We start from the raw sequence: 26,094 nt of genomic DNA on the forward strand, positions 1-26,094 counted from the left end.
CTTTCTTGTTCTGGATATTCTTTAAAGTATCTTTTCTTGTGTTTAGCATATTTGCAAGAGCCACCTGACTTTAACCTTTAAAGAGTAGCCTTTGGCAGGAAGGCCCAGGAAGAGTTATGGCTCTGTGACGCACTATCCCATCCTTACCTCATCGTGTGGGTTAGTTTGTCTAACCCTCAGGCTGGCCCTGAAGAATGGAACATCTTATCCACGTAAAAATGTTCGGGGATTCTGATCCTCTAAGAGAGTAATTTATCCAAGGTCTCAAGAGCTGAAAAGTGGTAGACCTTGGATTTGAACATCGCTATTTCTGACCTCAAAGCCCACGTGTTCCCCACAACGTATTAACCACGATGAAGTGTATTTTTAAATTCATCTTCCTGGTTTTGTAAAACTCTTTTAAAAAGCTCTCAGTTCATCAAAGTTTCCTCTTCAGGCTCGTGGATTTCAGCTGCTCAACCAGTATTTATTTGCCACACAAAGTCTGGGAACATCACTTGCCTTCTCCGGTATCCTCGTTCATTCATTACTGTGATTCTTTATAACTTTATAGTCAGTTATTCTTCTTTGTGTTTGCCTATTAGCATGTTGAAATTTCCTACGGTCCTTTTTAAACAACTGTTGTAATTCTCTTTTCTTCTATTTTTTGAACTCCCAGATGGCCATCTCCCACTTTTTTTTTAATAGGAGAAGGAGGGAAGTGCAGAAAAAAAAATTGTATAGTTAACTGGGGATTGTTTTATTGTATCTTTTTGTCAGACGTTCTGCTATCTTTTAAAGTTTAATGTTTTCACTTTAAACTTTAAACATCTAGGGGATGTTTAGTGTTCTCACTTTAAACATCTACGGGAGCCTAGATGCCAACGAAGCAGCAAGAACAAGACAAAACCTGGTCAGTAGGTAAAACAAGGCGCGGAGTCCCGCCCCTAAAGCCAGGGCCAGGGGGCGGGGCGGAGCGCGGGCAGGGGGCGGGGCGGAGCGCGGGCAGGGGGCGGGGCGGAGCGCGGGCAGGGGGCGGGGCGGAGCGCGGGCAGGGGGCGGGGCGGAGCGCGGGCAGGGGGCGGGGCGGAGCGCGGGCAGGGGGCGGGGCGGAGCGCGGGCAGGGGGCGGGGCGGAGCGCGGGCAGGGGGCGGGGCGGAGCGCGGGCAGGGGGCGGGGCTGCGCTCGGGCGCGCGGGCCTTATAGTCACCCGGAAGGCGCGCGGGGTCCCCGCTCGCGAACGCAGCAGGCCCTCGAGGGAACCTCGGCCCTGAGAGCCCTCTGCACCTCTCTTCTCTCCGCAGACCCGCGCGGCGTCAGCCCGCCCGTACTCGCTGAGTCTGCCCCCGCGGCCGCTGCCGTGCGGCCTGCGTCGCCTCCCGTAGTTCCCCGACAGGCTATGGCCGCCCGCCTCCTGCGAGTCGCCTCCGCCGCCCTCGGCGACACGGCCGGCCGGTGGCGGCTTCTCGCGCGACCGCGCGCGGGAGCCGGCGGCCTCCGCGGGAGCCGAGGGCCGGGCCTGGGCGGCGGCGCGGCGCCGACGCGGACACTGAGCGTATCGGGGCGAGCGCAGAGCAGGTGAGGCGCGCGCGCGCGCGGGGGCGCGCCGAGCTCGTGGGTCCTCAGGTGGCGGCGCCTCCGTCGCCTCCAGAGGTTTCCAGTTCTGTCGTCCTCTCCCGGGCGCCGGCCTGCGGGCCACAAGCCCAGCCCCGCTGCCTTCTCCGTGTCCCCGGGCTGGTCGTCCCGTGCGGTCGCTTCCTCCTTGTCCGGTTGCCAAGTTGCTTCTCGGGTCCATTGGCCGGGAACTGGGGCCTGGGACCCCCGATTTCCCTGTCCCAGCGCCTCCTGTGCCCTCAGGACTTTGCTGCTGCTGGTTCTCCGTGCTGTTTGGCGTGGATCTAACCTTTGCCCCGCGGTGAACCTCGCACCCAGTTTGTGTCGCGGCCAGGGCTTTCTTCTGGGCCCTCTTCCTCCTGCCGGGTCTGGAAACGTTCTGTCTCCAAGTCCATTTAGGGTACACCCGCTTGCCTGTGTGCTCCCTCTGGTGTGTGCTAAGCCTCTTCAGGCGTGTCCTACCGGTTGCGACCCCATGGACTGTTGCCCACCAGGCTCCTCTGTCCGTGGGATTCTCTAGGCAAGAATACTGGAGTGGGATGCCATGCCCTTCTCCACTCCTGGTTGCTGTCGGATAAAAAGTCCCCTGCTTCGGACTGGCAAAGCCAGGGTTTTTAAACTGGGCTTTGACACTTAGTATCCAGTTTGTCTAATGTCTGTAACTGGGGGTTAAGAGTCATGTAGGCCTCAGAGGATTAATTAAAGAAACAAATAGGAGCATACACATATTGCAGGGAGTCTGAGGGGCTCAGTAAATCCCACCTGTTAGCCTCAGCCACCTCCTAAGCCCTCAGCGTTGAGTATTGTGTACGAAATGTCGAAAGAGATGTGAAAAAAATTTGCCCAGAATATGTTGCAGTTTTATATTCTTGGGTAGATTTGTTTCTCAAAGACACAATCCCCTTTAGATACAATAGAGATAAATGAACTCAAAATGTCAGAGTTTAGCACTGTGGTGGATGGAGCCTTAATATAATGTAGGTCTCTGAATAGCTCTCTGACCTGCTGTCCCGTAGTAGGAAGCAAGGAAAACCAGCTGGGTTTGTGTTCCTCTCTAGTTTCTTTGTGAAGTTCCTGAGAATAGGGTGTGGGACGTACTCATCTTTTCCCCCTTAATCTGTGAGGTAGTGGGTGTTCACTAAATTTTTGTTGCGTGAACTGTGAAGGAGATAATGGGGAAGGCAAGCTGAGGTTATTCGTTACTTTCCAGTCTTTGACGTTCATCTACCTGGATGCCTTGTTTTCTACGTCGGTTGCTTTCTTGAAAAATTGTGTATAAATTGGGACTCTTATTGAACACATTTATGTAACATATTTAAAGGGGGGCTATAGTCCATGGACACAACTTAGTGACTAAACAGCAATAACAAAGCTTAGCTCTAGGGTGCCCTAGAAGAGCAGCAGTCCCCAAATCTCCAGCCTTCAGTAGTGTGTGTAAACTATGGAAATCTTTCTGTTGTGCTTACTGTCGCTTAGTGTACCAGGTGTTTTTTGATGTCAGATCTCTAGACTTCTTGGGTCTCAGACATATATTTCCCTTTGGCTTCTGGACCTTTGTTTTTCCTATTATTATTATTATTTGTATGTTCAAGATAAGTTTTATTTCTGATAATAGTACACAGTTTAGTGAACTGGGAATAAAGATTTTCTAGATTTAACAATTTAATGATTTAACGATTTAATAATCACTAGACACATCAATTTTCTATCTTTAGCTAAGCATATCATAACTTTTGATAGAATTAGGAAAACATTTATTTGAGGTATAACATAAATCATAAAATATACTGATAAATATAAAATTCAGTGATTTTTAGCAAATCTTTAGGGTTCTGCAGCCATTACCATTTCTTAATTTGTCCAGCCATAAACACGATCCAGCCGGAGAAGGCAATGGCACCCCACTCCAGTGCTCTTGCCTGGAAAATCCCATGGATGGAGGAGTCTGGTAGGCTGCAGTCCATGGGATCTCGAAGAGTCGGACACGACTGAGCAACTTCACTTTCACTTTTCAATTTCATGCATTGGAGAAGGAAATGGCAACCCACTCCAGTGTTCTTGCCTGGAGAATCCCAGGGACGGGGGAGCCTGGTGGGCTGCCGTCTGTGGGGTCGCACAGAGTCGGACACGACTGAAGTGACTTAGCAGCAGCAGCAAACACGATCCAGTGCTGGAACAATTTCATTTCACCAGACAGTTTGACATTTTCCAGTCAGTCCGGATGTCCAACCCTAGTCCCAGACAACCACTCATCTGCACTGTCATTACAGATTTGCCTTTTCTGGGAAATTTATGTATTAATATATATATATCAGTTCAGTTCAGTCACTCAGTCGTGTCTGACTCTTTGCAACCCCATGAATCGCAGCACACCAGGCCTCCCTGTCCATCACCATCTCCCGGAGTTCACTCAGACTCACATCCATCGAGTCCGTGATGCCATCCAGCCATCTCATCCTGGGTCATCCCCTTCTCCTCCTGCCCCCAATCCCTCCCAGCATCAGAGTCTTTTCCAATGAGTCATCTCTTCTCATGAGGTGGCCAAAGTACTGGAGCTTCAGCTTTAGCATCATTCCTTTGAAAGAAATCCCAGGGTTGATCTCCTTGAGAATGGACTGGATGGATCTCCTTACAGTCCAAGGGACTCTCAAGAGTCTTCTCCAACACCACAGTTCAAATGCATCAATTCTTTGGCGCTCAGCCTTCTTCACAGTCCAACTCTCCCATCCATACATGACCACAGGAAAAACCATAGCCTTGACTAGACGGACCTTAGTCGGCAAAGTAATGTCTCTGCTTTTGAATATAGTATCTAGGTTGGTCATAACTTTTCTTCCAAGGAGTAAGCGTCTTTAAATTTCATGGTTGCGGTCACCATCTGCAGTGATTTTGGAGCCCAGAAAAATAAAGTCTGACACTGTCTCTACTGTTTCCGCATCTATTTCCCATGAAGTGATGGGACCAGATGCCATGATCTTTGTTTTCTGAATGTTGAGCTTTAAGCCAACTTTTTCACTCTCCTCTTTTACTTTCATCAGGAGACTTTTTAGTTCCTCTTCACTTTCTGCCATAAAGATGGTGTCATCTGCATATCTGAGGTTATTGATATTTCTCCCGGCAATCTTGATTCCAGCTTGTGCTTCTTCCAGCCCAGCATTTCTCATGATGTACTCTGCATATAAGTTAAATAAGCAGGGTGACAATATACAGCCTTGACGTACTCCTTTTCCTATTTGGAACCAGTCTGTTGTTCCATGTCCAGTTCTAACTGTTGCTTCCTGCCCTGCATACAGATTTCTCAAGAGGCAGGTTAGGTGGTCTGGTATTCCCATCTCTTTCAGAATTTTCCACAGTCAAAGGAAAATTGTGATCGACACAGTCAAAGGCTTTGGCATAGTCAATAAAGCAGAAATAGGTGTTTTTCTGGAACTCTCTTGCTTTTTCCATGATCCGGTGGATGTTGGCAATTTGATCTCTGGTTCCTCTGCCTTTTCTAAAACCAGCTTGAACATCTGGAAGTTCACGGTTCATGTATTGCTGAAGCCTGGCTTGGAGAATTTTGAGCATTACTTTACTAGCATGTGAGATGAGTGCAATTGTGCGGTAGTTTGAGCATTCTTTGGCATTGCCTTTCTTTGGGATTGGAATGAAAACTGACCTTTTCCAGTCCTGTGGCCACTGCTGAGTTTTCCAAACTTGCTGGCATATTGAGTGCAGCATAACCAGGCTTATATAACTGAGTGTAAATGTTTTCAAACATTTGAAGGTTCAAATGTGTTGAAGCATATGTTTTTTCTGTTATTAAATCAAACACATCTAAACTTGAACCCATTTTCTATCTTCCCCCAAAACTCCTCCTCCTAAGTTAATCCTTAGTTAACCTGTGTTCCCCATTGCCCAGGCAAGAAATTTCAGCATTACTTCCTCCCTCTCCAGAACCTTTTAATTCTGTCTCCTGAATATCTCCTAAATTAGTATCTCCTACACTGTTGCTTCATTTATGCCCTTTTATAACCTCCAAAGAGCTCTCCCTGCCTCCAGAGTATGTATCTTCATTCTTAGTCATTCTTCTTTGAAAAAATACCAGTTGAAAATCATGCATGTTTGGGAGTACTTGCTTTAAAGCATTTTTTTTTTCCCCTGTGAAAAGAAGTTGGAGAGTACAGGCCCATTTAAGGGACATTCTCTCTTTCTCAACACAATTCTGATCAATTTTTAATAGAATCCTTTTTTTTTTTTTTTGCCTTGAGTTATCAGGGAAGATATTATTTGATAAGGCTGCCTTTTTTGTGAAATGAGATGACTGGACTTGGTAATTTGTATGATATTTATGGCTCTGAAATTATACAATTCTAGGTTTTACTTACATTAAACAGTTTTCTTTGATGAACTATGACTGTCTATTGGGAGTGGTGAAAATTACAACTAATTATTTTAAGCTGAAGTACATCTTTTCAATTATGAAGTAAAAATTTAAATAACCAATGGTGGGAGGGTATTATCTAGTTGATAGTATGATTTCTCTTCCCAAAATTTGGACTCATGTTTGAGAGAAGGGTAAGAAATGTAAATAAGTTTGATGACTGACTGATAGATATCCTATACTAATGAGATATATAAGGAGGGTTATATTTATCTTCCCGCAGATTTAAACAGAGGAAACCTTCTTCTAGTACCTTTGGTTTTCTGCCAAAATGAAATGTTCAACTACTCGAAGCTATCAATCTGCTGCCTTTTGGTGACTGTATCTGTCAGACACTTGCGTAACAATTGCCTTATCAATAGCATGATTTGTGTTTAAAGCTCTCCATAGCCCTCATCTAGTTTTTAGGGACACATTCATAGAGATGTTGGTTTTTGGAGGATCTGCATGAGAGCAAAACAGACTTCACAAGTGATAATGATTGCTAATGATTTCATGTAACTGTGACTGATGGTGACCACTGGGAAGACATACTTCAGGTGGCCTTGATAGTGACGTACTTGCTATTCCCCTTAGGGTGGCAGAACTTCCCTTCCGGTTGGTGGGTAGATAGTTATACCTCTGATTTCTGGTGTCTCCTTCCCAAATGAACTTTAGAAAGAAAAGAAAATCCTATAAAGGAGCATATTTGTATGCACACAGACCCACACACAACCTAATTATTTCACCTTACGGGTTCTTCAAGCAGCTATTTTAAAGTCTGTTGAAATTACTGAAAGTAATAAAGAACTGTTTCCTTTTCCAGCTCAGAAGATAAAGTAACAGTCAACTTTATAAACCGTGATGGTGAAACATTAACAACCAAAGGAAAAGTGGGTGACTCTCTGCTAGATGTTGTGGTTGAAAATAATCTAGATATTGATGGTTTTGGTGAGTATGGAACATTCCTTAAAATGTATAAGTGAAACTATTAAATAGGTTTCAGCTTTGTTTTTTTCTTTTTGAAGAATTTTAACTATAGCATGCTGCTGCTGCTGCTGCTAAGTCGCTTTAGTCGTGTCCGACTCTGTGTGACCCCATAGACGGCAGCCCACCAGGCTCCCCTGTCCCTGGGATTCTCCAGGCAAAAATACTGGAGTGGGTTGCCATTTCCTTCTCCAATGCATGAAAGTGAAAAGTGAAAATGAAGTCGCTCAGTCGTGCCCAACTCTTAGCGACCCCATGGACTGGAAGTGAACTATTAAAATTCAGGATACTTTAGTGTTATATTCTCAATTATGAAGAATAAGAGTGACACTGTGTATCTATTCTTTGAACATTTAGTTAGCTATATGCCCTAAAGTCTGTTGCCTCATTACCTTATTGATTATATGTGTGATGCAAAGCTGAGAGTAGTGTGTGGAATTGAAAAATACCAGGGACTCTGGGAGAAGGCGAGGGTGGGATGATTTGAGAGAATAGCATTGAAACATGAATATTATCATATGTGAAACAGATCACGAGTCCAGGTTTGATGCATGAGACAGGATGCTCAGGGCTGGTGCACTGGGATGACCCTGAGAGATGGGATGGGAGGCTCAGGATGGGAGACACATGGCTTATTTGTGTCAGTATATGGCAAAAACCACCATAATATTGTAATTAGCCTCCAATTAAATAAATTTTTTTTAAAAGAAAAATACCAGGTTGAGATACTAAATGTCATAATGTCATATTACAGAGGCTATGGGATCTTAGTTCCCCCGCCAAGGATTGAACCCAGGCTCTTGGCAGTGAAAGTGCCAAGAGTCCTAACCACTGGACTGCCAAGGGAATTCCCAGACTGGTATTTTCTTAGTTACATTGAACTTACGCATTCTTTTTGTTTTAAGCGAGTTTTATTTTACTTACTACTTTTTAATTGAGATGTAGTTAATATATTAGTTCCAGGCATACAACATAAAGGTTTGATACTTGTATGTACTGCAAAGTGATATAGATCACAGTAAGTCCAAATAGCATTCATCACCATACATTGAAGATCTCTGTGGCTTACGTGGGCTTCCCAGGTGGCACCAGTGGTGAAGAACCTGCTAGCAATGCAGGAGACGTAAGAGACACAGGTTTGATCCCTGGGTTGGGAAAGCCTCCTGGAGGAAGGCATGGCAACCCTTTCCAGTTTTCTTGCCTGGAGAATCCCATGGACAGGGGAGGCTGGCCGGCTACAGTCCATGGGATCTCAGAGAGTTGGACATGATTAAAGTGACCTAGCACGCATGCACTATACAGTCAGGGATGTCAGCTCACCTTCCTTGAAAGGGTAGTTAATCTGTTTCTTATTAAGGAGGTGTTTTGTTTAGGAAATTTTCACTCCTAGACTTTTCACCTTATTCCTTAACCACTCACAGAAAGCCCATATCCAGGAACCTGCCATCTTAGAGCTCAGGGATACACTGTATGTCACTTGCCAGTTTTGCTTGAGCATTCTCTCTAGTCTAGAATGGTAGTCCTCTACATCAGTGCCACTTGGGAAATTCACATTCTCAGGCCCTGCTCTGGACTTCCTGAATCAGAAAGTCTGCGATAGGCCCAGAAATGTGTATTTTAACAAGCCCTCCATGTGATTTGATGCATGTGAAAGTTTGAGAACCACTAGTCTGCAGTCAGGTCCAAGGAGGATATCTGACTATTTTTCATTCAAGGTACTGTTCATATTGCACTCTTAAAAACTCTTTTCAGATCAGAATTATTTCTTCCCTTCCGTTTTCCCATGATATATTAAATATACGTCTCTATGTTAATACTTATTTCAGTTTTCTTTTTTAGAGAGAATGTTCCTTCCCTTTATTAGATTGTGTGCTTTTGGAAGACTCTTATCACTCAGGTAACCAGAGTTGGCACTCAGTAATATTTGCTAAATTTCTGAATCTAATGTCAATTACAGGGATAATTATAACTGGACCTACTGCATTCCAGCATATGTTATCTATTATTGTAACAACTCTAAGAGGCAGTTTTTTTTTCTTTTTTAACTTCCAGTTTATAGGTGAAGAAACTAATAAAGTTCAGAGAAACTTAATGTTCCCTGGATCATACAGTAGCAAGTGAGAAGGCCTTATAAGATTCAAGCCTAAGTTTCTCCTAACTCCCAAACCTCGGCTTTTTCCTGTAAGCCATTTTTCTCTTAAGAAGTGTCTTTCCTTTGTGAACACTTGTTACAGAAATTAGGTGATGACATAGTTGCTATAGTTCTAGTTTTAAGGAATTTCTTACTCTAAAGTGGTGGTTCTTGGCTGGGACTGAGTTTCAGAATTCTGTAGAAATGTTAAAATATGTTATGTCCTGATTGTATAGGGAGAGTGGGAAGTTGTGCAGATATCCTTTTGAATTTACATGATTCAGATCCATACCATAGATTGACTGATTTATGGAAAAGAACCCATGGATAATTAATATATATTCTGTAAAGTTTATATATAATTGAGTTCCCTCATGAGTTCATATTCAGCAACACTTAGTTGACTAAGCTTGGTTTCTCTGAATTATTCTCTCACAAATGAAAAGTAATACACTGCACAGTAATTGAGAATAGACCCTGGAATCAGACAAATTGTGCTTCATAAACCAACATTGTTACTTACTAGCCATAATACCTGGAGCAAGCTGCTTTATATCTGTATGCCTCAGTTTCCTCTTCTGTAAAATGTGGTTGTAATAGTTCTAACATCATAGGATTGTTGAAGATTAAGTAGTATATTGGAAGTGAAGTGCTTAGCACAGTGGCTACGTTGGTAAGAACAGTAGAATTTGTGGCATTTTAACTTGGTCTGCTCTCCTCCTCTTCCCTGTTCAGCAATAGCCTTAAAAACTGGCAGCCCTGAAGCCACTGGAGGAACAAACTGATTTGACTTCCTCAGAAGCGTTCTCTAGAATGTCATCACTTATTTTGCAGCTTCTCAGAAAAGCTCCATTCCAAGGAGTTGTTATTCGATTTGCCTCAGAGATTGCTCTGTGAGGAGGCTCCGTCCCTAGGACTTTCATCTGAAATAATGACCTGCAGTTGTTTAACACTGTGCTGCCTGAGGCTGTGATGCCCCTTGGAGCAAACAGGAGCCTGGCCAGAAAGCCTAAAAGAAAAATCTGGGGAATGAAATGTCTGTAGTGGGCTTTGAAATACTTTGGGGATCTGAAGGCCATGCACAAATGCAGGACTATATTTATGCCCAGAAAAGACCCGATAGGGCCTTAGTCTCCCATCTGTGCCTCTCTGGCTGACCTTGAGGGTCTCATGCAGGTGAAGGCCAAGACAGACATGCAGAGTACTTGAATGTTGAAGGTGTGCCTAATCATGAACTGTGCTCCTCAGCAGAGGGTAGAAGCCTTACTGGTTCAAAGCCCTGAAGGAAATCTCCAGATAGTGATCTAGCTGATCACTAAGCTCACTGAACAGAGACATCGCTGATCACATGCTGCCGGGAATACAGATCTCAGAGTTAGTTTGGGAAAGTCACTAAAGAAACAAATAGCTGCAAGAACAACCGCCAAAAAGCCAGCCACAGCAACAAACCTAGGGGAGACAGTGGTGAGCCCTGATTTCCAGAGCTGCCATATTATATTAGTTAAAATGCCTACTGTGCAATAAAAAATTCAAGACGCCCAAGGAAACAGGAGAGTATGGCCCATACTCAGGAAGAAAAGCAGTCAATAGAAGCTGTCCCCGAGGAGTCCCAGCTATTAGACTTACTAGACAAAGATGTTGAATCAGCTGTTATCAAAGTTCAGAGAGCTGAAGGAATGTATGTGGGGATGATCTTTGGCCTTTGTACATCACTGTGTGTGGACTTTGTTACCACTGTGTGTGAGGGTACATTAAAGAAGTAAAGCACGTTTTTGCTGTCCTTGAGAAAGCTAAACTTTTGTGTTCTGGAACAGCTAATGTGGAGGCTGTGATCCAGTAAATCTGTTTTTATACATTTCTCCACAGCTTAAGTCTCAGCTTTATGAAAATACATATATACTAGACTCTTTACTCCAGAGTTATTTGTGAGAGCAAAAGATTTGAAAGAAGCAAATGCCCATTGATAGAAGACTGATATTTAGTCATGCAAGGGGATACTATATTACTCCATTAAAAAAAACAACAAAACTGTGGAAGGAGTCTTGAAAACAAATATCAGTAGTTACCTACTGGTAGGAGGGAGGCAGGAGGGAAGCTTTTAATTCCATGGTATATTTAATCCATTTCTTTCTTTGAACATTTAGATGACTTCCATTTTTCAGCTATTACAAATACCCTTAAGGTGAACATCCCCAAGAGTACTTTTCTATGTTTGTGTTCTGTAATTTCCTTGTGGTAAATTCCTAGGGAAAGAATTACTTAGTAAAATTGTTTTATTAATTGCTCAGATTATTTGTCTGCTTTTCTGATGAGGTATTTTTAGCCATTAGGAAAGGCTCTTTAAATGTGCTGTTTGACCAAAAAAACTAATGAAAATGAAAATTAATTTTAAACATTTATTTGAAGGGCTCTTAATCTCTGTTTTACATGGAGCTACATTTTGGTCAAAATAATATAAAATATTTTATTTACAGTAGATAATTTTCATAAGTTGCTTTCCATTTCTTTGAAATAAAAGCACATTTTGACCTTAATACTTAAAAGTACTTTAAAATTTTTAAAGTATTTTTTCTTTCATTATTCATGATTATATATTGCAATAACACTGTTTTTCACATTGCAGTTTGCAACCATTAGTCATATAATCAGTTTAGTAGCTCTCAGCAGTTAAAGTAATTAAAAAGAAAATATAAAAACACCATCTTTTGTATTATTCCATGAAATGCTTGTTTAGCTATTGTACAAAGTATATGTTATACCAGGTTGTAATGTAAAATGGGACTCATACTATGAGTCACAATTTAAAATATATATTTTTTCTTTTTGGAAAGCTGTTGCCTGGAATGTTAAGAATGAAGTTCCTGCCTGTGTTTGCTTCCCAGCTCTGTCACTTTGCCACCTTTGTGACCTTCAGTTAGATCTCTAACCTCTTTATACCTTGTCTCCTTAAGGGTAACATAGAAATAATGTTAGTATTTAAGTACTTTGTTAGGTTGCTTAGAGATCAAATGAGGTTATCTAAGCAAGGCTAAATTAATGTTAGCTATTCTTGTTAGCATAGTTATTACTACAGGTTCATTTTTCATTATAACAAATTTTTAAAACACGTTAAAAAATTGTTACTTCCCATAGTCTTAACACAGAGATAAACGCTAAAAGAGTCCTTTCCCCCCAGCTTCCTAGAAGTACCTAAAGTTTAATGCCAACACAGTCTTTAGTAATTCAATAAGAATTCTGCATTTGTTTACATGGACATAGAAGAGATACTTTAAAGATCAAGGATCCTAATGTGTCCAGAATTTTGGGCATGTAAATATAAATTTGAGATAAGCTAAACTAGGCTCACAAAAGATAAGAGTTAAGCCTAAGTCACTTTCTAGAATAAAAACGGAAGAAATGAAATCAAGAAGTCTGAACTACCATGTTTATAAAGAAGAGATTATAACAACATTGTAAGGGACAACTGTGCATCCCAGGTGGAGCTAGTGGTAAAGAACCCACCTGCCAATGCAGGAGATATAAGAGACGAAGCTTTGATCTCTGGGTCGGGAAGATCCCCTGGAGGAGGAAATGGCAACCCACTCCAGTATTTTTCCCTGGAGAATCCCATGGACAGAGGAGCCTGGCAGGGTATAGTGCATAGGGTTGCAGAGAGTCGGACATGACTGAAGCGACTTGGCAGGTATGCAGGGCCAGCTATTTCATTCATTTCTAAAGCTGAATACAGGAGACACTTTAAATATTGCCCTTGTTCTAGTCTCACTCAACAGGTGAACATTGTACACAGCTGAGATTGGCCTAGTTCAGAGTGTCTGCGGTTTCTCTCTGGGTGATCTTATCCCTTCTGTGGCGTTAAATCCCACCTAGATGTCCATAGACTGTTGTTAGCTCACAGTGTCCCTCTGAGCCCTGGACTTAGAGATTCATCTTCCTATTTATATCTTTTCTTGGAGATTGCACAGCTTCCTACTTTATATCTTTTCTTGGAGCCTCTTGATGAAAGTGAAAGAGGAGAGTGAAAAGTTATTTCAGACTCAACATTCAGAAAACTAAGATCATGGCATCTGGTCCCATCACTTCATGGCCGATAGATGGGGAAACAATGGAAACAGTGACAGACTCTTTCTTGGGCTCCAAAATCACTGCAGATGGTGACTTCAGCCACGAAATTAAAAGACACTTGCTCCTTGGAAGAAAAGCTATGACTAACCTAGACAGCATATTAAAAAGCAGAGGCATTACTTTGCCAACAAAGGTCTGTCTAGTCAAAGCTATGGTTTTTCCAGTAGTCATGTATGAATGTGAGAATTGCACTATAAAGAAAGCTGAGTGCCAAAGAATTGATGCTTTTGAACTGTGGTGTTGGAGAAGACTGTTCAGGGTCCCTTGGACTGCAAAGAGATCAAACCAGTCAATCCTAGAGGAGATCAGTCCTAAATATTCATTGGAAGGACTGATGGTGTAGCTGAAGCTCCAATACTTTGGCCACATATGCGAAGAGCTGACTGATTTGAAAAGACCCTGATGCTGGGAAAGATTGAAGACAGGAGGAGAAGGGGATGACAGAGGATGAGATGGTTGGATAGGATAGCATCACTGACTCGATGGACATGAGTTTGAGCAAGCTCTGGGAGTTGGTGATGGACAGGGAAGCAGGGAAGCCTGGCATGCTGCAGTCCATGGGGTTGCAAAGAATCAGACAGGACTGAGCAACTGAACTGGAAAAAGTTGTCATATTTAAACAGATTTTGATTCCGTCCCCCCCCCCCCCCGCCCCCGCTGCCTTATTGAAACTTACCCTTCTGAGGATCTTGACTCTCAGCAATGAGCATCTCTCAGGTGCTCAAACCCGAAACTGGAGAGCATCTTTTATTCTTCCTTCTTCCGCATCCTCTCTTCAGGCCATCAGCAGTTCCTCTCAGATGTGCTCTGTTTATCTCCAGTAGGTCCTGTTCTCACTGTTTCTGCAGTCACTGCCTGGGGCTGCCGCTTAACGTGTTCCAGGAGCTGCACTTCTCTGCTTCTGCTTTTGAACCCAGTATCTGGGGTCATTCATCATATTGCAAATAAGACAGATCCTCTGATTAAAAACCATGAATAAATTCCCATTTCATTTAGGATAAAATCTACATTCCTTATGCTAGCCTCTGCATTACCTGGCTCCTTCTGCCCTTCCTCTTCTCTCCCACTTCTCATTGTTCTTTCTGTTGCTTTGGCCACACTGGCCATTTATCAAGAGCTGAACTCACCTAGAATTTCTAGCTTGAAGACTTTGTATGTCCACTTGACGCTTTTTTCTGCCCGGGACACTTCCTCTCCCTCCTGAAAAATCCTTTATGTGTTGCTTTTCATCTTTCTGGTCTCAGTTTATGTTACTTCCTTAGAGGGACTTTGCCCAACCACCCAGTCCAAAATAGCAGTTCTTTTATTACCCTGAATCTGTTTTTCTCCATCACAGCATCCTGTTCATTTCTTTCATCGCATCACAATCTATTTATGTATTTGTTTATTTCTGCATCTTTCTCCCTGGAGACTGTATTGAAGGATTAAGTGATTCTTGTTTTCACATATGAAGTGAAGTAATGAATGGATCAGTGAGTAAAAAGTAAATTTTGGAAGCAATCAATTTATAAACATTCTTATTTCCAACTTTTATGTTAATGTAGGTTTTCTTGGATGATCTCTGAAGTTTTCAGTATTACAGTATTCTGTCACTAGGGGGCAGTTACACCTCTCTGATCAAATGTACCTCCTTTATTATCTCAGACTATTTATATTTTCTTACTATGTATTTCCTTTGTGTGACTGTTTTGAGGGAAATTATTCAAATTGTGTGGTCCTGATGATGATCGAATAAATATTTATTCATGTCATGTTAATTGATTCTTTCTGGCTCTGGAATCAAGCTTTACTTTAGAAAATTAGGTTTTAATATTTATATAGCATTTCATATTTTTAGGATATAATATTCCAGCATAGCTATCCTCTGGAGTTTTGTTTGAGAAAGGGGTTAGCAATCTTTCTTGTCAGCATCATTATAGAGCTCCAAGTTTTCTTAGTATAATATAAGCTACAGACACACACACACATGCACACACCCATGAAACAATCTATTCCTGGTGGAAAACTCTTAAGTTACATGAAAGGAGTAGTAGTCTGCAGATAGCTAACTTATTCTGGGAATTTTTTTTTTATGACAGGAATTTTAATCTTTAGTATTAGTCTTGTTAAAAACAAAAAACAAGTTTTATTCATCATCAGCCTTGAAATTAGCCAATAGCCATGCCTTACTAAACAAAATACCTTACTTAACATAATTTTAAAATTATACAAAATTGAAATTGTACAGATTAATAATATTAAGTTTCTTACTCTAGTAAAATCAGAAGTACTGTGAAGCCCAAAACTTTTGTCAAGAATCCCATAATTTCAGGCTGGCAGACTGTGAATTTATAAATTGTGTATTTGTTTCGATACCTTTTACAATTACAAGCCAATATCTGTCAGCTTTGTCAGTATCATGTAAACTGTGCTGTTTCCAGACATCTGATGTCTGTGTGATTTTTGTTGACTGTAGTGCTGATATTTTAAAATGTGGTTATAGTTTAATATCATTTTAAAGCCCATGACGGTTTCAGCCAAGCATTCATTAAGTGTTAATACTGAAAAATGCATCTGAAAATGAATTATTTTGGAACAGAAGTTAAATGTGACAGAATGCAGTGAAGGAAGCCAAAAACCTGTCATAATTTCTATTACTGCTAATTTAGGAGAAAGAACTCTGAATTATTAGGCAAAACGCCAGCAAAATGAAAGCAGCACTAAACTGGATATACCTTTAAGTTCATGACAGTTATTGGACGATGGTAAAATGTTGGTACCGTGGGCTCATGAGGCTGTAATGTGTCCCTAAGTCGTATCAGATTATCGTCTGTTGTAAGGCACAGAGTATTTTTGATTATTTGAAAGGTGGACATAGTAGTATAAAAAGTTTCACTTCAAATGTTTGTTCTAGTTAAGTATATATTGCAACAAAAATAATGATTTGAAGATTAAAGATTTATGGACCGTAAGAATCCATTTTGTTTCATTGAGAATATAACTCTTGAATTGTGAGACTTCTAACAATTTCAAAATCTTTGAGAATATTTCCTCATAAAATGTGATCATGTTCTGTTTAATATATTGTGAGTATGTATCTGTATATATAAGTATATGGAGAAGGCAATGGCACCCCACTCCAGTACTGTTGCCTGGAAAATCCCATGGACGGAGGAGCCTGGTAGGCTGCAGTCCATGGGGTCGCTAAGAGTCAGACATGACTGAGCGACTTCACTTTCACTTTTCACTATCATGCATTGGAGAAGGAAATGGCAACCCACTGCAGTGTTCTTGCCTGGAGAATCCCAGGGACAGGGAAGCCTGGTGGGCTGCCGTCTATGAGGTTGCACAGAGTTGGACACGACTGAAGTGACTTAGCAGCAGCAGCATACATGTGTATATATACACACATATCTACAGATTTTATCTATTAATTTACTTTATTATAGCCAACCACTTACAAAGACACTTAAAACCAAAAGTTGTCAGTACTGCTTTGGGATTGTGTATAAGCATAAGTCACATAACTTTTGTACTTTCAGTTCCCATCTCTCCGCATGTATTATTGTATCAATATACCCATATTTTGATCAGCTATCATTTTAACTTTTAAATTTTATTTTAGATTATCAGTTTTAGATTGAAGTTTCTATAGTAGTTGGTGCTTGTGTATCCTTTTTTGTTTGATAAGTTGTCTCCCACTGTTTTGTGGACTTGTTCCCTATATATGTGATTAGCATAAAAAACAACAAACACTTTTCATTTCTGGGATAGGTTTTGTTTACCAGATTCATTTTTAGGTCAACTTCTTAGTGTTTGGAATTTGTTTTCCCATGGAAATACTGTTACACATGATGGCTAAATTTTCAGGCCAACCCACAGAACTAACTTAATAGCTAACTAACCATTTATAGCCTGGTTTCTATGAGAGACTGCATTACAATGTCTAACTTTTAATACTAGATCAAGAACTTCTAAACTCCTTGGGCCCACATACTGCATAGGCACAATGCATGTATCCCCTCATATGCATTCCAGTTTGGTAGTAGGAATATATTTACTGCTGATTTTCAATGCTGGTGATTTCACGGTGGATAGGAACCTGGGAATTCTATAATGTGGAAGAAAAGTTAGAAGATGAAGCCCAAGGTGAGTGTCGTTCAGTTTGTTCTTGCCTGTAGCGTGTGCAGTTTGAGTTGTGGCTTTAGTCGAGCTTGGAGCTGCAGGGATGGTCAGTAAGGACATGAAGTTAGTGTCAAATAGGATACAGAATTGGTGGCAGCTCTTGCATTTTAACTAAAGACAAGTAGGCAGTGCCAGATCAGCTCTGGTGAAGATCTGGTGCTGATAAAGTTATCTACAAAAACCTACAGCTGATATCATGCCTAATAGTGAAGGAGGAAATGTCTTTCTCCTAAGATTAGGAACAAGCTTAGGATGTCTGTTCTTAACATCTTATTATAACATTATGATGAAAGTCTTAGTCTATGTAATGAAGCCAAAAAAAAAAAAAAAAGGCATACTGATTTAAAAGAAAGAAATACAGCTGTTTGGTTTTTAGATGGCTGTTTACATAGAAAATCACAAGGAATCTTAAAAAAAAAACAAACAAAAACTTAGATCTAAGTGAGTTTACCAAGGTCCTAGTATGTGATCAACACATGGAAATCAATTGTATTTCTGTATACCAGCATGAATAGTTGGGAACCAAAAAAGTTTTTAAAAGAACATTTATAATACCTACCCCAAATGAAATTTTTAGGTTTAACAAAATATAACATCAATTTCTTGAAAATTATAAAACTCTGATGAAAGAAAGCAAAGACTTAAGTAGTTGAGAGACATACTATATTCATGAATTGGAAGACAGCATAGTAAAGATGCTAGTTTTTATTGATATATAGATTTGTTACATTTCCCGTTAAAATCTCAGCAGGATTTTTTGTAGGTACAAACAAGCGATTCTGAACTTTTTACAGGAAAACAAAGGAACTACAACAGCCAGTTTTAGAAGAGAAGGATAAAGTTGGAAGTACGTGTAGTACAGATAAAAAACCTTGATGTTACAGTAAGCAAGACAGTCTAATAATACCAAAAAAAAAATTGGTCTAGTTGATTTTTTGGAGAAGAACTTCACTGAGATTTAATTCACATACCATATAGTTTACTCATTGAAAGTATACAGGTTTTTGGGTTTTTTTTTTAGAATATTCAGTTATGTAACCATCATCACTATTGGTTTTATTTGTTTTCTAGCTTTATTGACATATAATTGACGACTAACATTGTGTAAGTTTAAAATGTACAATGTAATGGTTTGATACACTTATCAGTTTCAAAATGATTATCACAATAGGGTTAACCTCACATCATTCCTTTTTTTTTGGTGGTTAAAACATTTAGGATTACTCTCAGCAAATGTCAAACATATAACACAGTGTTGTATCTATAGTCACCATGTTTCACAGTAGATCCTCAGACCCTGTTCGTCTTAAAGTTGAAAGTTTACACCCTTTGACAGCTCTCCCCATTTCCTTTAGTCCCTGCCCTCACTCTCTGTTTCTATGAATTTGACTTTTTTAGATTCTACATATAAGTGAGATCATACTGTTTTCGTCTTTCTCTGTCTTACTTATTTCAACTTAGCATAATAGCTCAAGGTCTACTCTTATCTCACAAATGGCAGGATTTTCTTCTGTTTTATTGCTGAATAATACTCAGTTGTGTTTATGTATAGTATCTTGCTCATTCATCCATAGGCATACACTTAGGTTGTCTTCATATCTTGTGAAAGTTGCTCAGTTGTGTCCAAGTATTTTCTCCTTTTCAGTAGGTTGTCTTTTCATTTTGTCAGTGGTTTTCTTTACTCTGCAAAAACTTCAGTTAGGTCCCATTTGTTTATTTTTGTTTTCATTTCCTTTGCTTTATTAGATAGATCAAAAAAAAATATTGCTATGATGTTGAAGAATATTCTGTTTTCCTCTAGGAATTTTATGGTTTCAGGTTTTACAGTTAGGTCTTTAATCCATTTTAAGTTTATTTTGTATATAGTGTTAGAGAATGTTCTAGTTTCATTCTTTTACATGTAATAGCCAGTTTTCCCAGCACCATTTACCGAAGAGACTGTGTTGTCTCCATTTTGAGTTCATTTTTGTATATGGTGTTAGAAAATTGTTCTAATTTCATTCTTTTATATGTAATAGCATTTTCCCAGCACTATTTAATGAAGAGACTCTCTTCTCCATTGTATATTACTGCCTCCTTTGTCATAGAGTAATTGACCATAGATGAGTGGGTTGGTTTCTGGGCTGTCTATTCTGTTCCACTAATCTATGTGTCTGTTTTTATGCCAGTCCCATGTTCTTTTGCTTACTGTAGCTTTGTAGTATAGTTTGAGGTCAGGGAAATTGATACTTACAATTCTGTCCTTTTTCAAGATTGTTTTGGCTTTTTCAGGTCTTGTGTGTTTCCATACAAATGAAAAAAATTTTGTTCTAGTTTTGTGGAAAGTGCCATTGGTAATTTGATAGGAAGTGTACTGAATCTGTAGATTGCCTTGGATAGTGTGGTCATCTTAACAATATTAATTTTTCTAACCCACGAACACAGTGTATCTCTCTGTCTGTATTGTCTTTCATTTCATCAATGTTTTACAGTTTTCTGAGTATAGTTCTTTTACCTCCTTAGGTACATTTATTCCTGGGTATTTTATTCTTTTTGATGCTATTATAAATGGAATTGTTTCCTGAATGGAGAAATGGAGGCTGTGTCTCCGAGAGCACAGCAGACATGAGGATTTTCTTCTGGGTAATGAACCTGCTTTGTGTCCTGGTTGTCGTACTGGGTGCACATGTGTTAAGGTTCAAAGACCTGTATACCGAAAAGACAAAAGTCAGATGCTTTTTACAAGACCAGGAAACAAACTGGCACAAATACCCATCATGAAATCATGAGATGAAAAAAAAATTTTTTTAATGGAGTAACTTAAAGTTTTCTTCTCACAGTTTTATGTTGTCTTTTAAAATCTCTTTTTTCCTCCAAACACCTTATCAGGGACATGTCTTCACTGTTCTCTAATTTTTTTCTTTTTTTATAGAACATACAGATTAAGGAAAAAAAAAACCCTCCCCCAAAATGCTCAGATTGTTGTATTATTTTGGAGTTTTGCAGGATAGACTATTTCTTCTTTTAAGTACTATTCACAGGGTTTGTAAATCTTTGCTCCAGATTTTTTTTTCTATAGTGATATTTGTTCCACAACATGACCATATGTGTCTCTGGTTCAGTGATAGCCATTTTATATAGGCTAAGTTGATTTCATCCTGAACCTTAAAGTTTCTATTGTATTTGAGTTTCTTCCCACTACAAAGAATAAGAAAAGCATATCTGTTGACAACTTGTGATAGAAAAAGTTTGAAAGAAACTGTAAAATCAGGAGGAATCCCAAGCATGATGTGTTTATCTAAAGAATAAATATGGGACTAGAATGTGTAATAGGAACTTGAGTGTAGGAACCAGAAGTTAATCTTTTGTATATATTCAACATTTGTCAGATTCTTATTAGAATACTCTCTTCAGCTCTGAACTTGGCATCCTAAGCAAGATGTGGAATCAGCTGGCAAGGTTCGTGAGAGGAGCTATGAAAATTATTAGAGAGTGAAAATAAAGCCTTTAAGAGAAGGTTAAAAGAATTGGGATTTTCTAGGGAAGAAAGCAAAGACCTAGAACACGGATGGTAACTCTTCATTTTGACTGACCAGGTGGTAAAAAGAATGTCCTAAATTTTCTGCAGGGATTTATTGGCATGTGGACTTTTCTGTGAATTCCAAGATGATTGAGACCATATTGTATGCACTGGCTTCTTCCCTGGGCTTTTCTTATATCACCCTTTTCTGGTTCTCTGTTTTCCAGCTGACACATCTGTATTTTAACTCCTTTTCTTGGTGGGTGGGGGAAAGCGTCTCCTTGACTCTCGCAGTCTCTTATCCTTCTTTTCCTCTTTCCCCCCTCCTCTCTGGTGAAATGTCATGACTTCTGCTTCTGTCTTGTCCATGTCAAACCCATCCTTTACACACAGGCACCAGCAGGATATATCCAAAATAAACATGCCATGTCACTTTCCTGCTCAGAATCCTTTAGTAGCTTCCTGGAACTTCAGCAGCAACCACTGGATTGGATTCAGGGGCTGGATTCAAGAGGGTGGTAGAGTGACAGTTGCTGGTAATCCCCAGCCAGAAACATCTCTGTGGCAACTCACCCACTGAGAATGTGCTAGTTTACCTACCCAGTGTGTCGGCAAGTGGAGCACGTGCTTACAGCGCACGCTCAGGCTCCTTAGGAGGGCTTGGGAGAGCTCTGTGCTTGGTCCTCCGTCTGCCTCTATAGCCAGCTCCCAACTCCGCATTCTGCCCAGGATGGTGAGTTTGTTTTTCTTGCATCTTCTGTTATGCATCGCTTGCAGTTCTCAGGATTTGTTTTTTTAATAATAAAAACTTGAAGCTTTTTAAAGCTTTTTAAATTAGGGTAGTTGCTTGGTATATTTTAGGGAGGGTTTTACTTACATTTTAAGACAAAACATGCTGAATTTCCTGAACTTTGTCCCCCAGTATCTCCAAATGGATTTGATATTTTAGTTTTGAGTTTGTCTGGATTGGGTACTGATCAGATAAAAACAGAAAGCAAAATTAGTATGTATTTATTGAATACTAGTGAACAAATCCATTAAGAACTACAATTCTTCTTTGTGGAGTCATAAAATATTAGAGTGAACAGGCCCTTCGGTATCATCTACCTCAATCTCCCATGATACAGATGAGAAAAAAATTGAGGTCCTTGAGAGGCCTGCCCAGGACACAGCGGACAGTGTGGCAGATTCATCAAGAGCCCAGCTGGCCTCAGGGTTGCACTCCACCAGTTCTCCTTTTACTGCAGAGGTTTTCTTTCTCTCTACCTCTCTGCCTACCTACTTGGTGGCTCAGCGCTAAAGAATCCGCCTGCCACTGCAGGAGACGTGTGTTTAATTCTTGGGTTGGGAAGATCCCCTGGAGAAGGAAATGGCAGCCCACTCCAGGATTCTTGCCTGAGAAATTCCCATGGACAGAGGAGCTGGGTGGGCTGTAGTCCATGGGGTCGCAAGAGTCAGACACAACTTAGCGACTAAACACAATTTACCTACCTTTTTTTAAGCAGAGGAAGCCCACTTCCTTTTAAGTAAAATATATCCATTTACCTTTTTGTGTGAAAAGCCTCAAATTTATGCAAAAATAGAAAAGTAAACTGCTTGTTCAAATAACTAATTGGTGTGCGTATATATTTGTATATTACATAAATGTATATACATATTTATATATTTATTATATAAACATACATATAATTTAATATATAAGAAAGTTGAAATTCTTTTAAGTTTTCTTATAACTTCCAAATAATATTAATTGCCAACACTTGAATTGGTCTTACTCTACCAGTCAGTCATGGTTGCAAGTATATATGTTAAGTACACATTCATATGTAATGCTTGCAACTGCCCTGTGAGGTTGGTACAGTTACTACTGAGGAAATTCAGGCATGGAGGGTGGAGTAGCCCAAGGTGATGCCATTAGTAAAAAGTGGAGCTGAGACTGAAGCCAGGGAATCTGGCTCCAGAGTCCATGCTTATGACCCCTGTACGTCACTATATGGTATGTCTCTGCTTCATCTTGTTTCGCTTTGAATGAGATTTAATAAAATCTGCTTTGGATGAAATTTAATAAAAATGAATGTATAAGGAAGCCTCTTTTGTTTCTTTATGTTTTAAAGTAATAAAATATGAGTAACAAATGTTTAAATTGTGGAAGAACAATTCTTATTACAATGATAAATTTTTTCACAGGAAAAGTAAGAAATTCACTAACTATTGATAATAGTTCTATTAATATTTTATATAATGTTATCGACCAAGAGAATCTAAATCCAACTGATGTTACTTCCAAGAGTCTATAATCTTTACAATTGTATTATGGCTTTAAAAATTATTTAAAAATGAAACCAGAACAACTTTTTAAGGTAGAGTTTAATGAGAACATGATATGGATGGTTCTGTTTTATCGGGTCAGCTCTTGGATGCTGTATTTTAAGGAAAACCCAACCAGACTGAAAGAAGGGATTTAGAACTATGTTACTATGTAAGAAAAATCTGAAGGACCTGCATATGCTCAGCCTGGAGAAGAGCATTTTTAAATATATGAAAAGCTGTTGTTTAGAAGGATTCACTAAATAAGCTTATAGACACAGAGAGTAGAAAAGTGGTTGCCAGGGGCTTGGTGGAGATCATGGAAATAGGTGAATAGGTAAAAGGGTTTAAAATTTTACCTCTAATATTAAGGACTGAGGATCAAATGTAAATCATGGTGGCTATAACTCTTGCTGAGAGAGTAGACCTTACATGTTCTCATGGAAAATAAATAAATAGACATATATGGGGTTACAGGTGTATTAACTGGGGTCCTGAGAGGAGTCCTTTCACAGTATATGCATATATCAAATCATTATCATGTGTGCTTTAAATATCTTACAGTTTTGTGAATTTTACCTCAGTAGAACCAGAAGGAAAAGAAAGATTCGACTCCATGGGGTAGAGTTGGAGCAGTAGTTGGAAAGTTACAGAGTGACAGACTTTAGCACAGAAGCAGCCAAATGTGAGATCAGCCGGCTTACGCAGGAGGACTTCTCTGCCAGAAGGTTTCGAGCAAGAGATGGTAAACCCTGAGAAAAGGGTGTTGTATAGCATATTCAGTCAGAGTTTGGTCGGACTAGATGACTTTTCAGTTCTCTGTTTATAGTGCCTGGTGTGTAATAGGCACTTAATAAATAACTGTCAAATTAATGACTTTTAAAAACATGGAGCAGGAGAAATATTCTCTTTATTTTAAACCAGTGTGACTCTTAAAGTGACTTATTTGATTATGTCCTGATTATAAAGAAAGATTGAGAGGGAAGAATATTTAACTTTATTTAGATGTCAGTTTGATTACTTTCTGATCCCTCTTACACACCACAAAAGCTCCTATAAATTGTGTTGAGTTTTCTAGGAAAAGGTAAGTAACTTCCACAGCTGTATGTAAATTAATAACTGTATAAATTTAAAAGGCATATATTTTTGTATCTATACATGTCTCATTAACTTGTAAACTCTTTCATATTAGGATTTGTATTTTTGAGTCTCCCTCACAGCATTTAACCCATAACCTCTTAAAAGTAATATTTGAAAGTGATTTCCAACTCTGTGTGTACTGGGTATGGGGAGTTGTCCCTAATTCTCATTATTATTCAGAAATAAAGTCCTACCATTGATGTGTGCTAATGCTGATCTTTAAATTTAGAAATTACTTCATTCCAGGCAATTCTGAATCTTGCTGAATGTAGAGAGGAGCGTGTTCAATGTTTGTTGCTTTTGTAGGTGCATGTGAGGGGACCTTGGCTTGTTCTACCTGTCACCTCATCTTTGAACAGCACATATATGAGAAATTGGAAGCAATCACTGATGAGGAGAATGACATGCTTGATCTGGCATATGGACTAACAGATAGGTAAGATTTTCAGACCATTTCTGGTGTAAGAATCATCTGGGAGGGTGAAAGTTTTATTTGTTCATGTCTGTCTCTGACCAGAGACATGTAATCTGCATGCATGTAATAGTGTTCTCCCAGTGTAGACAGATAAGTCGCAAACTTTGAATATCAAATATGTGACATTTCTCCATGTATTCTACAGTTTAACCCTTATGAAGCTTTCCTTTTAACAGAAGTGAAAAAAAAGTTAATTGGAAGTATTAGAAGATAAGTTCTGGATCCTAATAAATCTTCTTTCATCTATTTTTATTCAAGGAATTAATATTTGTCACAATTTAATGAGTTGGGATGAAATATAATGCTTTATTATGGTATTCTTGAAGGACAGATTTGATAAATGAAAGAAATTATAATGAAAAGTTTTGCCTACTTGTGAGAATACAGTTCTCAGAAACTTAATATATAATAGTTATGTTAAAATGAATAGTTTTAATTGTACATTGAAGAAACTCAGATATTATTCTTGTTATTAATAGAATTATTCTTAAATTTGGAAGTGGTAAGATTTATAGTAGTAAGTGATCTCAAATGATACCTTTTTTTAAAAAATTATCTAGAATTTTCGTTTGAGTTAGGGAAGATACAGAGTTAATTTAATGTTTCAAAGAGCAAGATAATCAGAGTTTACTTCAGGTTGGCTTTGACTTTTAACTCCAGTTTGGTGACCCTAATGAAAAATAGTTGAAAACAATAAAAAAGTAATAATAAACTTTATTTCATGTGTATTATGTAACCATCATTTTCTTAGACCCTTGATGTTAACTCTGTAATCCTCACAGAAGTTTTTAGTTCATTGGTTTTTATTGTGGCTGCCTCCTACCAGTCTCCCCTCGCATCTTCAGGTGCCACATTCTCTATCAACACCTCCTTTTCTGTTCAAAGGATAACACATAGAACACACTCAGTGGTTGTGTTGATTTGGTTCTGAAAATTGTTTCTCTCAATGTGAGGGAGAACCATAGCCAGCTGCTTGCTCTTTTATTCAGATAAAATTTATAGGTGCATGTAACAGATAATATTCTGAACCAAAAGAAAAAATGAGAGGAAAGGGAGAGCTTCATTTAGGAGAGATACATGACTGTGAGATGATATAAGGCCTATTGCAAATGCTAGCCAAAAATTTTGATAGTGAAATTCAGAAATTTTAGAACAAAATAATGGAAAGCAAGAAATAGCTTTTATGACTTTTTATAGCTGGTATTCTTAAGTGCAAAAATTTTAGTAGAAATGCTCTGTGGGGAAAGTTCAGTTCAGTTCAGTTGCTAAGTTGT

The 26,094-nt window shown here is 39.4% G+C and overlaps 1 protein-coding gene across 3 annotated transcripts in view; it reads left to right on the top strand.

Moving 5' to 3' along the window:
• Positions 1-428: 428 nt before the first annotated feature.
• FDX1 (ferredoxin 1) overlaps positions 429-26,094 on the top strand; it is a 32,837-nt gene continuing 7,171 nt past the window's right edge. The window contains exons 1-5 of one of the 3 annotated variants that reach the window (XM_015100905.4): positions 429-509; positions 815-900; positions 1,284-1,557; positions 6,822-6,946; positions 24,652-24,781. In XM_015100905.4, the coding sequence (XP_014956391.2) occupies positions 858-900; positions 1,284-1,557; positions 6,822-6,946; positions 24,652-24,781 (572 nt within the window). In that variant the 5' untranslated portion in view covers positions 429-509; positions 815-857. Of the gene's footprint in view, positions 901-1,283; positions 1,558-6,821; positions 6,947-24,651; positions 24,782-26,094 lie in introns of all 3 variants that reach the window. The other 2 variants (XM_060399274.1, XM_060399273.1) reach the window with 2 other exon arrangements.

This window comes from Ovis aries, chromosome 15 (assembly GCF_016772045.2).
Source record: "Ovis aries strain OAR_USU_Benz2616 breed Rambouillet chromosome 15, ARS-UI_Ramb_v3.0, whole genome shotgun sequence".
NCBI classification, from domain to species: domain Eukaryota; kingdom Metazoa; phylum Chordata; class Mammalia; order Artiodactyla; family Bovidae; genus Ovis; species Ovis aries.